This window comes from Geospiza fortis, unplaced genomic scaffold, assembly GCF_000277835.1.
Source record: "Geospiza fortis unplaced genomic scaffold, GeoFor_1.0 scaffold97, whole genome shotgun sequence".
NCBI classification, from domain to species: Eukaryota; Metazoa; Chordata; class Aves; order Passeriformes; family Thraupidae; genus Geospiza; species Geospiza fortis.
This window is the reverse complement of record NW_005054343.1, coordinates 3951664-3965470: the sequence shown is the minus strand read 5'-3', so window position 1 is coordinate 3965470 and position 13807 is coordinate 3951664. Positions and strand designations below refer to the sequence as shown.

At 51.2% G+C, this 13807-nt stretch overlaps 2 protein-coding genes across 3 annotated transcripts in view; one reads left to right on the top strand and one right to left on the bottom strand.

The window, feature by feature from the left end:
* Positions 1-11219, top strand: part of RANBP10 (RAN binding protein 10) — a 61754-nt gene extending 50535 nt beyond the window's left edge. The window contains exons 8-13 of one of the 2 annotated variants that reach the window (XM_031058428.1): positions 607-755; positions 1561-1756; positions 3103-3227; positions 4077-4219; positions 4692-4803; positions 6014-11219. In XM_031058428.1, coding sequence (XP_030914288.1) covers positions 607-755; positions 1561-1756; positions 3103-3227; positions 4077-4219; positions 4692-4803; positions 6014-6144 — 856 coding nt within the window. In that variant the 3' untranslated portion in view covers positions 6145-11219. Of the gene's footprint in view, positions 1-606; positions 756-1560; positions 1757-3102; positions 3228-4073; positions 4220-4691; positions 4804-6013 lie in introns of both variants that reach the window. The other variant, XM_031058427.1, reaches the window with a different exon arrangement.
* Positions 11220-12297: 1078 nt separating this feature from the next.
* Positions 12298-13536, bottom strand: LOC102033210 (C-C motif chemokine 3-like). Its single transcript, XM_005422764.1, has 3 exons — positions 13470-13536; positions 12783-12888; positions 12298-12406 (listed from the first exon to the last, which is right to left on the bottom strand). The coding sequence occupies exons 1-3, from the start codon at positions 13534-13536 to the stop codon at positions 12298-12300; spliced, it is 282 nt and encodes a 93-aa protein (XP_005422821.1).
* Positions 13537-13807: the final 271 nt, after the last annotated feature.

Below are 13807 nucleotides of genomic sequence, written 5' to 3'. Positions count from 1 at the left end.
CAGCTGTACAGAGTGGTTCCCCCCAGACTTCTGAGACATATGAGGACAATTCCCAGTAAAGCTAAATGAGGAGCTGTCCTCACTGTCACTGTGGATATTGCATTTTTTTACTCTTCCTTCTCTATTTTCCATTGGCCGCCAGTATTTTTAGGTTGGTGGAGTAGTGAAGGAATGATGGTATTTGACAGATTTAGTACCTTCCCCCTGAAAAAACCCCTCCACAACTGAATCTCAACTTCTTCAGTCGTGTGGCTGGGAAAGAGACTTTTTAATACCTTAGGAGCCATTTCAATCACAGAAAACCCGAGATTTGAGTACCTGCAGAAGAGCTGGAGGTGAAAGCTGCCAAGGAACAGTTTTTTCTTAGCACAGTGGAATTAAACTTGCTTTTTTGGGAATATCTCACCATCCATTAGCATCAAAAGCGAACTTTCCAAACTCCTCCCTCTGTAGCATCATCAGAGCACTCACAATACAAAGGCACCAGGAGCCTGAAATGTCTTTTTGAAAGTTTCTAGGAGTTGCCCAGTGGGGCCCTGAGGCAGGCTGAGTGCAGAGCATGCTGGCTGTCACGCCCCCTTTGTCCCTCTTGCTCCATGAACCCAGGTGCCGGCAGTTCGTGGAGATGGTGAACGGCACGGACAGCGAGGTGCGCTGCTTCAGCGCCCGCAGCCCCCGCTCCCAGGACAGCTACCCCGGCTCCCCCAGCCTGAGCCCCAGGCATGGATCCAGCAACTCACACCTTCACAGTACTGGTAAGTTGTGGGAAGCCAGAACATCCCTCTGGCTGTCCAGGATGGCCAAGACCCCTGCCAGCCCAGAGCCCAAAACACCTGTGGGTTTGATTGCGACCTGTGGAGCAAATTACCAACTTTATATGAAGACCAGCAAGCCAAAACAGTTTAGGTAGAATAATAGTGAAGTTATCACAGGGTGGAAAAGTAGATTTTGGGGTTTTTGGTATGGGGGTTCAGGAGACAAGATGGAGGGAGCTGGGTGTGTCCAGCCTTTCTCCTTCTTCTTCTTGGCCTCCATCTTCTGCTGGGATGTTGGCACTTTTGGATTGGTTTAGAGTAGAAGCTCACTGTCTAACATAGGTGATAGGTATTGGAAAGTAATTGTAAACATGGTATACGTAGTTCTTAGTGTAAAGACGTAACACTGCCCCGGGGACAGGCAGAGTACCTGGAACTGTCCTGCTGGACAGACCTCAGCAGGGCAGGAGAAAGAATTTTATAGATAAGATACAATAAACAACCTTGAGACCGGGAAATGAAGAGCCCTGACTCCTTCTTCAAGCGCCGGGCTGGGAAAAGAGACTTTCAAACTCTTCCCGGGGTCACTCTGAGCAGCTAGAGACCCCGACAGTAAGTGGGTCCTGTGTCTCCACATGAGGAGAGCAGATGTCAGAGGTGGATGTGTCTTCTCTAAACCCCACTGAATTTAAGAATGATAAACCATAATTTAAGGTCTGCAGTCTTACTTTGCTTTCTTCCTTTGGGGCCACAACAGAGTGACACTGTCAGTGTGGTCTCATTTTTCTTTCTTCTTGGCTTTCAGGAGCAGATAGTCCAACCTGTAGCAATGGAGTCATGTCCACAAAAAGCAAACAGAGTCACAGTAAATACCCAACACTGAGTTCATCATCTTCATCTTCCTCCTCCTCTTCCCCTTCATCTGTGAACTACTCGGAGTCCAATTCCACAGATTCTACCAAATCTCAGCAGCACAGTAGTACGAGTAATCAAGAAACCAGGTATTGTTTTTCCTCTGGAGACACCTGAGGGGGGATGGCATGGTGAGAAAAGTCTCAGTCTGCTTTCTAAGGAGCCAGAAGGGATCTGTCCTGCCCTTTTGAGGAATATTGTTATCTACAATATCTACCCAGCACACACAAACCTGTTCTGGCTTCCCTGCCCCTTGGAGGTTCATCTCATAAGGAATATTATGATGCTCTTGTTTCAGGCAGCAAGCTGTCCCATTACACTGATGCCTTTGGATCCCAGTGTGATAGTTTACCCAGAAGCTTTCCCAGTCAGCCTGGTGTTGTTTCTGCTGTCTCAGCCAGGCACTTGTGCCTGCTGAGCAGCTTTCCAGCCCTGTCCTGTGAGGCAGCAGCTCAGGCCACAGTGGCTTGGTGCATTGCCCTCTTGTGTCATTTCCTTGGGCTGCCTGTTGCTCTGTTCCTCCCAGGTGAGCCTCTGAGCCAGCAGTGATTTGTTTTGTGCTGTGGCAGCAGGTCAGACTGAGCCTCTCTTCTCCAGGAAGCCACAGGTGATCCAGCAGTTCAGTGCAGTCACTGCTGCCTTTTCTGGAGTGTGGAGCAGAGTGAGCTGTGCTGAAAACTGAGCTTCCTTTGGGCTCACTCTCCACACTGCTGTTGCAGGGCTGTCTGAGGCCTCAGTGGAGCAGAGGGTGTCATTGTGATTAAAGGAATCTCTTGCTAATTACAGCTGGCACTCATTCTTCAAGTGCTGTGCTGAGCACAGCTTGCAGGGCAGTTTGTAGGCTCAGTTGTGACCTCTGGAGAGCCACCTGGCATGTAACTGAGTGAGAAACACTTGTTCAGACTCAATTTACCAGAATCATTTAATGATGCTGGATTTGTCATTCTTTTTTTTTTTTCAAATGTAGAACCCATGTTCCAGTAAGATTTTCTCATAATTTCAGTTAATCAGTAGTTAATCAGCAGTCTCAGTCAGCCTGCTGTCTTGGGCATTTAAGCGCTCAGTGGTGCACTGTTTGCAAGGACTGGGGATGTATCACAGCCAAGATTTCCCTCCTGCAGTCTCTGAGTGTGTTATCTTTTACCTGGCTGCTGTTTACTATCCCAAGGATCACCACTTCCTGAAGGGCAGATGCAAAATGTTCTGCACCTGGAATTATGACAGGCACTTAGGGAACAGAAACTTGCTTCATAAATTGTCTTCAGAAGCCTAAAACAACTTCTGCTGCACTGACTTGGACCATCTGGCTCCCTGCAGTCCATCTGGACCTTTTCTGGTGTGCTGGTCATTGCTGGGCACTGTTTGGCACATAAGCTCTTCATTTCTTCCCTTTTTAGTGTAGACATGTGACCTTTCTTCCCTCCTTTCACCTCAGTGACAGCGAGATGGAAATGGAGGCTGAGCATTACCCCAACGGAGTCCTGGAGAATTCATCCACCAGGATAATGAATGGCACCTACAAACATGAGGAGATCCTGCAGACAGATGAGTCCAGCATGGGTAGGTCCTCAGGGGCAGGAGGGGTAAAGGGAAATAGGAGCTGGTGTCAAAAGTTAAAACTCTGATTGGATTGTCGGGGAAAAGCATGTACTTTGGGCTGCTTCATGGGGAAAATTAATCTATCCTGGAGCTAAAACTAGGTCTGGCTTTTCATAGACTCCCAGCAGTGCTGGTGGTGTTTTGGAGCAGGGAAAACAATAGGAGTCAAAGGTTTGTTCCGTGCTGGTCATGGAATTGAGCTCAGAGCAGTCCTGGCAGAAGTGCCTGTGGGGAGCTGAGCTGGGTGGTGTGCCAGCTGAGCTGGTGTTCCTGTGCCAGGCTGGGCATGTCCAGCTGCAGGGTGGCCTCAGCTCAGCTGGCAGCCATGACTGTCTTGTTTGTGGGTGCTTTGGCCAGGAGGGAGCAGATGAAGCAGCTACACTGCCTCTGAAACTGATTCATCCAGTTCTAAAGGCTCTTGTGGCCACTAATACTGGGAAGCTGGTGGTGTTGGCCTCTCTGAGTCCAGGATTTGTTAGACCAAGGGTTTCTGGGTTATATACCCCGTGTTACACACATGAAAGGGTAACAGATTGGTTACAGGCAAGATCCCAGGATTTTATCAGGACACTTGATTTTTAGGTAGTTCTCAGGTATTAAACAGAGCTCAGATCTTCCCTGTATCTACCAGGCACTGTGACAAACCCACTGCTGGCTGTTGTAGGGCAGGGATCACACAGAGAAAGCTTCCACCGGGATAATCTTAGGGCAGGAAGCAGATACCTGCTGCAGAAGGGTATCCTGACACACAGTGGGCATTGGTGGGCAATGCAAGATGATTGTTCCTTCTCCACTGCTTCTCCTTAGAAGACAGCTGCCCCCAGAGGCAGCTCTGTGGAGGGAACCACGCTGCCACAGAGAGAATGATCCAGTTTGGGCGGGAGCTGCAGATCCTGAGCGAGCAGCTTTGCAGAGAGTATGGGAAGAACACCATGCACAAAAAGATGCTTCAGGTAAACCTGGACCTTGTGCTGCATTGCAGCAGTTCTCTGGGCCAGCTCTGGGGTTGTGGGTTCCCTTGCAGACACCTGAGTAGCCCCCACTTCTGCACCTGCTGAGCAAGAAGGGACTTACATGGGGATCAGAGATCAAAACATGACTGTAGAGCATCTACACCCAGTTCTCAGCACAAGAGAGAAGAAATACAGCTCCTGCCTGGCTTCCTGGAGCAACTGCATGCTCTTCTTCACTCCACCTGCCTTCCCATGCTGGCTCCCCTGTCAGGTGGAGGGGGCACCCTCTCTAACCTCCTGTCTTGGTGGCCCACTGTGGTCCCCTGCTGCCAAGAATAAAAAGGCCATTTCTCTGCAGGAGGTAGGCACCTCTCATCATGGTGACTGCAGGAGGTGCCCCAGCTGGACTTGGTGGTTTTCCTGTGTGTTTGCAGCCCTCCTGATCTCACTGTGCCTTTCTGTTCCCTCCCAGGATGCCTTTAGCTTGTTAGCTTACTCAGACCCTTGGAACTGCCCTGTCGGCCAACAGCTGGACCCAATCCAGAGGGAACCTGTGTGTGCTGCTCTCAATAGTGCTATTTTGGGTAAGATCTTCTTCCTGTGGGAGTGTTTCCCCAGACACACCTGCTCTCAGGGGCTGTCCTGTGGCAGGCAAGCCTGTCAGAAATATTTGTGTTTAGCTTTGGCCTTTGTTTCTCTTGCTGGGGACTGTCAGGGCAGTAATGCAGGAAGGGGAGCAGGAGGGAAGCCTGCAGAGTACAGATCCTCTGATACACTCCCATTTTGACTCCCTTCCCTGCATGTTCCTCAGTGCTGCTCCCAAGGATGCACGTCAGGGTTTTCCACCCCTGCTTACTGAAGAAACTGAGATCTCTTTGGTGCATTTCCTACCCCTCTCCCTTCATGATCTGAACCCACCTGAACCATTTTGTGGACTTTACCAGGGCTCTTTTCCAGCTGTATGGATTAGCAGAGTTCAGCCCTGATATCATCATATTTTCTAGGAGGGAATGCATTTGCACAGTCTGGCTCCCTGTGCCCAGGCAGATTTCCTATGGGGGTCTGTGTCTCTCACACTGAATGTTCCAGAAGGAGATTTAGAGATTTTCTTCTGGGGAAAGGAACAACTTGATGGACATGGCCATGAGGGTTCATGTTCTGACTGAGCAGAGAAACAGGAATTGCATGTTTTGGGAAGGAGAGTCCTTTCCCCTGACAGTCAGGAGCTTTTTGAGGAGCATGGACAAGTTGTCACCAGGGAGATGTGGTGTCTGGACATGCTGCATCACACAGGTTACCAGGCACCAAGTGTAGCTCAGCTGAGGGTTCCCTCAGAAAACATGTCACTGTAAAGGCATGGTGGTGAGGGAGTGAGTTCATCCAGGTCCTGGGCTGCTGTGCAGCCTTGCACAAGTGGGAGAAATGGAGAGGTTGCCTCCAGCTGGGACCAGATCCTCCTGCCTTTACTTATTCCTCCATGCTTTGATATCTCATGTTTTAAGAGTTTTCTGGCAAGCAGCATCAGCAGTAGCTACGTTGCCATTTTGTTGCTCTGGCCAGCACAGCAGCACTCTCTCAAAGGCCCTGCTGAGCTGTGGGATGTGTCATGGCTGCTTGGCGTGTGCAGCAGCAGCAGCAGCAGCAGCACGGAGCTGGCAGTATTTGGGAGCAGCTTCCTTGCAGAACCAGCACCTTCTGCCAGGGATCTGGACTTGGGACAGAGAGAGGCCGGGGTGCAGGTGAGGCAGCACCAGCCTGAACCTCTTCTGAGCAGCTTTTTCTTTGTCCCCACAGAATCTCAGAACCTGCCAAAGCAGCCCCCGCTGATGCTCGCCCTGGGCCAGGCCTCGGAGTGCCTGCGGCTCATGGCGCGCGTGGGGCTGGGCTCCTGCTCCTTCGCCAGAGTGGACGATTATTTGCACTGACAGGAGCTGCCGTGGAGTGCTGCCCTTCACCCTCTGCTGCTGCCACTCTGCACCACCACCTCCCTGCCACCAAGCCCCTGTAGCACACACACACTGCCCGTGCCAGGACGGAGCGAGTCCCTCGCTGTGTGGCTGTTGTGACCCCGGGGAGTCTGGCAGGGCTGAGCCATCTCCCTGCCGCTGCTGCCGCGGCTCCGGCGGCGCTCAGTATTTCGCTGGTTATTCTAATGTAGCACCTTCTGATGTAGGGATTTTTCTCTTTTTGTTTTGATTTGAGTTGTTTCTCATGGTTCCACCCATGTTTTATCTGGAGAGTTTTGCTGAGCTGGTTTATGCTGATTTACTGAGGAAGCTCATCAAGTTGGTGACAGCTTGTTCTTTTCTTCCCTTCTCCCTCCATCGTGCACATACAGCATCATCCGTGCTAGTAATCAGAACTCTTCTCACAGTGGCAGTTCAGAGGGGTTTTTTTTTTTTTTTTATTTGAATCATGTTTATTAAAAAGGTCTCTTCCACCTCCACAAAGTCATTGATGTATTTATTGCCCACAGACTCGGTCCCAGCCACACACACCATACAGCCCCTCAGGTGAGGTAGGTCCTGTCACACACTAATGATGGAAACTGGAGGAACCTGGTCCTTCATGGTGTCTCTCTTCAGAGCCCAAGGCTCTCAATCTTGGCTTTGTGAGTGGGAAGAGTAGAAGATTTACATTGCCTGTGTTGGTGATTGTGCTGTAGAAGCATCTCACAGCCCTGAGAAAGAGTTAAATCTAGCTCTCTGAACAGCTGGAGGGACAGGACTGATGAATGTGAAGTGAAGTCATCTGCCACTGTATGGTAGAACCAGCTCATGTGAGTTGGCCAGAAACATCCGTGGGCGATGCCCTGGTGGGCTGACAATTTTTCATTAAATAACAAATCCCCCATTTTTCTCCATGGAGGAGGGCTCTGCCACTAACTCAGTAATAACAGTATTTCCTGCCCTCTCCCACCTCTGTAACACTGATCTAAATGAGCACTTCTAAATTTTGGAAGTGCCTGGAGAAACCTGGTCTGAGCTGTGCTCGTCCTTGCAGGTGGGACAAACTGAGGTCAGGTTGCAGGTTGGGGTCAGTACCAGCTCTGTGGGGCCTGAGCCATTCAGAAAGGAGCAGCAATGTTTCTTTAGGGATTATTAAGATAATTATCAAAGTTCCAATCCCAAAAGAGACCAGCAAGGATCTGTGGGTGAGTAACCTCTGAGTAAGATGGACTAATGTGTCCGTGCTGTGTGCCAGGCTTAGGGACTTGAGTGCTAATAAGCATTCAGACCACCTGGGAGTGTTTCTGAGCTTCTCTTACCTGGCCAGGCTGCCTGGCAGCACTGTGTGCTTTGAATCCTCTGCTGTACCATTAGGAGATGGCAGGTTCAACCTGGCAGGTTCTGCACCAAATTAATTTTAGATCAGTAGCTCTGGGGAGGACCCAAGGGAGCTCAAACCAAACATGAATTTTACTGCTGTTCACAAATTTTTTTTGGAAGGTCAATGAAAGATGAACAGGTTTTGTTGAGGTTTGTCCTTGAAATGGAGGTCAGCCTGTGCCAGGGCTTCAAGCACCAAGAGAGTTTGTGTGCCACTGAGAGGGAAAGTAGCAGCAGCCCAAAGCTTTAAGGATTTTCTGGATTTGCAGGATGGATTTTAGCTGGCACATGAGGTCTGAAATCAAGGCAGAGCAGGGGGCAGGTGCCAGGACAGGCTGTGGCAGTGAATGTGCAGATGGTGCTGGAGGTGGTTGGGAGCATTATCCCTGCCTTTTGGTGAAGGTGTGCAGTGTGTAGGGGCAGTGAAAAGAAAACAGGAGGTTTAGAGCTGCAGGAGATGCTTTAATCAGATCACTGGGACAGCTGCAAAAAGCAGAGGGAGCTCTACCACAGCCTTTCTTCCAGGGAGACAGAAGCAGAGAGCTGCACCAAGCAGAATTCAACCTGCCAGTCTGGGGCTTCTCTTCCAGCTCCTCTCCAGGAACAGCTCATGTGCCTGACAGCTCATCTGTTCATTGCCAGCTCTGCTGATGGATCTTAGCCCAGCCTGCTGTCCTTGCCTTGCTGCAGGTGCAGAGAGAACTCAGTGGGAAGGTTTCCTTCCCAAAGCCTCAGGTCCCAAATGTGCCAAGGCAGCAAGTGAACTCTGCCTGGTGGGACTCTCCTGCTGGCTTTCCATTCCTTAGGCTGACAGCACACTGCTGGGCTCATTCTGGGTGCTGAGGTACTCCAGGACCTTGCTTTGCCTTCCCCTTTTAGCAGCTTCCTCTGCTGTTGGTCACCACTTGCAGCAGTCTGGCTGCAGTCAGACCTCTCTCTCATCTTCATAGCAGCACCATCTTTATCTTTCTGAGGGTTTTTTGTTCCTTCTCTTTGTGGTTTCTTTAAGCCAAGTCTCTTCATCATGTGTCGTATTAATGCCCCATTTGGTCTCTCAGCAAAGCTTTGCTGACTGTCCTAGAGTCAGTCTACCAAAAAAAAAAAAACCCAACCAAGAGATATTCCTAGCTATCTGGTTATTTGGTGCCAAGAAATGTGTGATGGATGTTATTTGGGGTTTTTTAATTTACTTCCAAGTGTTCTGGGGGTTTCACCAGTGGTTTCTGCTTCTTGTACTCAGATTCTGACTAATGTGGCCATGACTCAGTATGGGGAAGATAAGCATGTTTGTGGTGGGATGTAGGTCCCAACCTACCCCTGATTCCTAGATGGGATTTCTCATATGCTTTTCTCAGGTTGTATTTCAAAGCCTCTTGCCTTTGAATCTCCCTGGCTGCTCTTTGATGGTTCATGTTAGCTTAAACTTGGATTATTGCAGTAGTTTTTAAAAACAGAGCTAAAGTGAAATGGGGTCTGTAACACTGAATGTGGCTGTACAACTAACCAGAGGCTACATGGCAATTCAAAAGTTACTTTTATAAAAATTATTTGGGTTTTTTTTTTTTCTTCCAAGTGCCTCAAACAACCTGATCACTGCTCCCAGGAGTCCTTCAGTACAGCCATGTATTACTGTGGAGCCTGTAGGAGAAACTGCTGGTATCATTCCTCATGGTTACCTACACCTGGGATCTTCCCATATCCTTCCTTCTCTTTTTCACAGTGACATCTCAGTCTCTCTTCAAGCTGTGTCCTTGTTTTTCACATTTCATTAAGGCATCTTTACCATTCTTTAAATAGCTTTGTTCTTGAGGCAGCCTTGAAAAACTGGAGCAACCAGAGCTGCTGGAGGTGGTTCTAGGGATTGAATGTATCGTTTTCCACCTTGGGTATCAGGGATGATGAACATCTCCTCCTTCAGCAAGGAAACCAGGCTGGATTGCAGCTGTGCTTTGGTACCTGTCCGTGTTAACTTGTAGCACAGGTTGCTTAGACACATTTCAGAGTTCTGCTGCCCTGGGGGTGATGGAGAAGGTGACCTGTGGCAGCCAGGCTGCAGAGCAGTGTGTAAGTGCCATGAAGCTGTGTGGTGCACCACATGGGATCAGAAGTTCTCCCCTTAAGAAGCAGAGCAGACTTGAATTGTCCTGTGGCAGAACAGAGGTCCCTCACTCTCCAGTCTGGGTGCAGCGAGGCCCCATGAGCTGGTGACAGCCTGGGAGAAGGAGCAAGGGCTCCTGCTCCACCAGGGGTGCCCTTTGCAGGGGAGCATCTTCCTTCCAGCCCTGCCAGGGTGAGAGCAGCCTCAGTGGTGGGGCAGGAGAGGGCAGGTAGAGAGCAAGTGTTGGGTCTCCAGCTGTACCAAGGTGTTTCTGCATGGAGATGTGCCAGGGGACACGCTGGGTGCTGCTGGGACCCTTCAGATCCAGAGGTGGCTGTGAGTCTTGTCCCATCTGCTGTGTAGGGGCAGAGCTGGAGGAAGTGTTGCTGGGGCTATGTGAGGGGAGCTACAGCAGATTTGGGAGGAAAAGGGAGGAGCTGAGAGCCTGGAGACTTCTTCCATAGACAGCACTAGCTGCTCTCCACCATCCTTCCCTGCAACAAGAGCTGGCAGGTGATGGATGAGTGAACCTGGCATGTCTGTCCCTCTCCCCACATCCCAAACCAAAGCTCAGAGCCTGCAGCTTGAGCTGGAGCAGAGCCCAGCAAGCCAGGGCATCATCCAGGCTTGAGGAGCACACACACATCCTGCCAGCTCTTTATTTCCAGGAGGGAAGCTTAACTCTCTCCTGCTCGCAGGAAACCCACAAGTCCTGTGTGGAATTTACACTCACATCACCACAGAAACATTCCTGGAGACCATGCAAACCTCTGCTCCTTGCTGAAGGTCCCATGGCCAGGCAGACACCTTTTCTCTGGTCACTCCACTTGGGTCCAGGCGTGTGCTGGGATGTTTTTGCTCGGGAAGACTTCAGCCACATCCTTCCGCCAGAAGGGAGCACAGCTGGGCTTCTCACAGGCTTAGACTTGGAGAAAGGAGAAGCAGCAGCAGCAGCAGCAGCTCTGGGGATAATCCAAATTTTAGAGAAAATTTAAAAACCACAAGTATGGTGACTTCCAGACCAAGGACTGCACCAGCGCTGGATTGGGATTGTGTCTCTCAGTCCTGCCTGTGCAGTGGGGGAGGCAGGAGGAGGCTGCAGCCCCTGAAGCTCTCACACACAGCAGTGCAAGCCCCAGGACCTGCCCAGCACACAGTGAACTCTCCTCTCCTGCTGGTTGCTCAAAACTCAGGTATGAAATGCTCAGCTCTGGAGCACGGGGTGCGAGCTCTCCGCAGGTTTCCTGGCAGCCCTGGAGGAGCAGCCACCGCTGGGCACAGCTCCCTGTGCCACCCCAGGCTTCTCCAGGCCCTTGGAAGGGAGTTTCACCTCTTGGGTACAACATTGGCTACGTGGACATTACACAAACTGTGCACATTGGTTCAGTCTACGCTTAGTATTTGTGAATTAAGTTATCTGATGCTTCGCATGAAAACTTCAAAAAAGGGGCTGGGGGGGTGGATTTTAACTGAGAAAAAGCCTATGAAAATATACTGGAAATATGGTAAAGAAATCGACATTCTGCTGTATATTGACAGAATTATTTTTATTAAAATACACATCCATGTGCAAGAGCCAGCGTGGAGCTGTGTGCTTTGTCAGTCTCTGCTCCTCAGGGAAGGCTGTGTCCTCTCTGACAGGGGGTGCACAGGGCTCCAGGTGTTTGTCCCCCAGTATCTGATTCTGTTCCAGCTTCCCCTTCCACCATTGCTCCTCCCATGTGCTTAGAGTTCAAAAATGGGCCAAAATGTCATTAGGGATGTTTTTCCTGTGCCATTCAGGGTCCTAGAAAATACAGCCCTGAAGTGTTTTCTAGGCATGAGCATAAAACATTGATGAAGCTTTAGGTTGAGGATCATTTGCCCCATTCCTTGCTTTCTCCTTTCTGAGGTTTTCCCTTGTATGTTTGCAGCTCCGCCATGAGAAGATGGGCCAGTAACCCGGTTTTAATGTCTGATCTCGCAGTGCTTCCACCCTTTTGTGGCCCTGCAGAGGGACAGGCAGCCAGGACAACTCTGTCCACCCTCAGGGTGCTGTCTTCACCCTCCTGGCACTGTGGGCATTCTCCTTATCTCCCTCAGACACTTTGCAGTGACCACCAGCACATTTGGAAGCTGTCAAGTTATTTAAGGTTTAGTAGATCAGTATCTTCTCCTAGAACCCTCCCCTTAATTCTGGAGCACCTGCAAAGCCCAAGGGGCTGCGAGCATGCCCTGAGCATGTACAGCTTTGCCTGGGGGTGAGGTAACCTCATCTATGGGTCCTGGACCTGTGGGTCAGGGCCTGGCTCCCCTGTCACATGCCCAGTGGAGCACACTGTGACCAGGCACAGTTTGCTCCTGGAGAATTAAGAGCTTGTGGCAAAGGCTTTTTTCTGGGTTTGTTAGGATCTGCTGCTTGGTCTGGAGAATCAGGAGAAGTTCAAACAGCAACTTGTGGCAAAGAGTCTTTATTATAAATATTGGTTCCACAGGCACATCTTGGCAGAGCAGTGACAGCAGGAGGAGCTCGGGAGCTGGCAGGGCCATGGCACGGTGACACCTGATCCTGATGGCTCCTCCTGCAGGGACCCCACGGCCACAGCACCCGCTGGAGAAGAGCTGCCAGCACTCTTGGCTCCCTCGAGAGACAGGAAGATTGAATGGGCAGGTCAGATGGTGGATGGGTCTGATGTTTTGTTTTGAAGCCGTTTTATGATTTTATTCACCCAGTCCTTCTTGGGGTCAGCACAGATCTCATCACCATTGGCAGCCACAATCCTGCAATGAATGAAAGTGAGGAAAAAGAGTGAAAACAGGAACCATGAGCCATTCCCTTCCTGTGCGCTATTTCTCCCCTCCCTTTTTGCAGCCCCTTCCAGGATCAAGGCTTGGAGCCATCTCCAGCAGCCTGTGCCCTCCTTGGGCTGCTGGTGAGTGTCTGAGTCTTCCCACACCACTAGCATTAGCAGACAGCACTAAAACCCATCTTTCCCCTCTTTGCCCACCCCCCAGAGCTGCTTTCCTACACCATCCCCCCTGGCTGGGGCTGGGCTGGGATGGGATGGGATGGGATGGGATGGGATGGGATGGGATGGGGCAGCAAAAGATCTGGGATCCCAGATCTGAGATGGGGAGCAAAGCCTGGGATACTCACACAACTGCAGGCTTGGGGCAGTCCTTGGATGTCTCGTAGAAGCCCTGAGGGTGTCGGATTCGTTTCTGTGCATATTTAAAGCAGCATTCCACAGGTGCAAAGTGGGCTGGGGAGGGAAGGGGGATGTTGTGAATTGCATCACCAGACAATGGCACGACCAGGTTTGGGACACAGCACAGAGGCTGTGGAGCCCCTCAGCAGCTCCCATAGCATCCCATGGCAGGGGTTTGTCACCCAAGCTCAGCACTGGGACATGGACAGAGGTGGGGCAGGGGACAGCCTGGCACCTGGCCCCTCACAGCCCGGATTGCTGCAGCTCCCAGAGCACACAGGCTGGGGTGCTCAGTCTGGAGATGAGATTTTGAGGCTTTCCAAAGCAGGAGCACAACTTGCAGGGTGTTTTGGAAGGCTCCAAACAGCTGCATGTCCTCCCCCCTTGCTCATCCAGGGGAACCTGCCAGAGCCTCCTCCAAGCTCCTGCAGCCTCTCCCCAGGTCTGGCTTTGCTGAGAGCACCCAGCACCTTCTCCATCCATCCCTGCATCCCGGGATGTGCTGCCCTGTCCTGAGCAGGGGTTGCTGCTCCCGTCAGCAGCACCATCCCCACTCCCTGCTGGGGTTCCTGCCTGACCTCCCCAGTGGGGGCTCAGAGCCCTCACCTGCAGCAGCAGCCCCTGAGGTTCCTTACCTGTGGCGTGGTGCAGGGAGAAGGTGAGCAGCAGGGTGAGCAGCAGGACAGTCCTTGCAGGGAGCATGGTGGCTGTGGGGTGGCTCTTCCTCGTGCCCTCTGCTGCCCTGCCCGCTGGCTGTGGCTGTGGCTCTGTCCTCGCTGCCATTTATCCTGTGCTGCCGCCCACTCAGGCTGCATTTCCAAAAATTCGGGGCTGTACCAAGAAGCCAGGGTCAAGGGGCTTTCTGTTGTTTATTTTTGGGGCACATCGAGCGGCGGGTGGAAGAGTTTGAGGAGCAGTTCTGCATTCGATGGAAGAGCCGTGACGTGGCAAGGGAGCTTCTAGGAACTGAAAG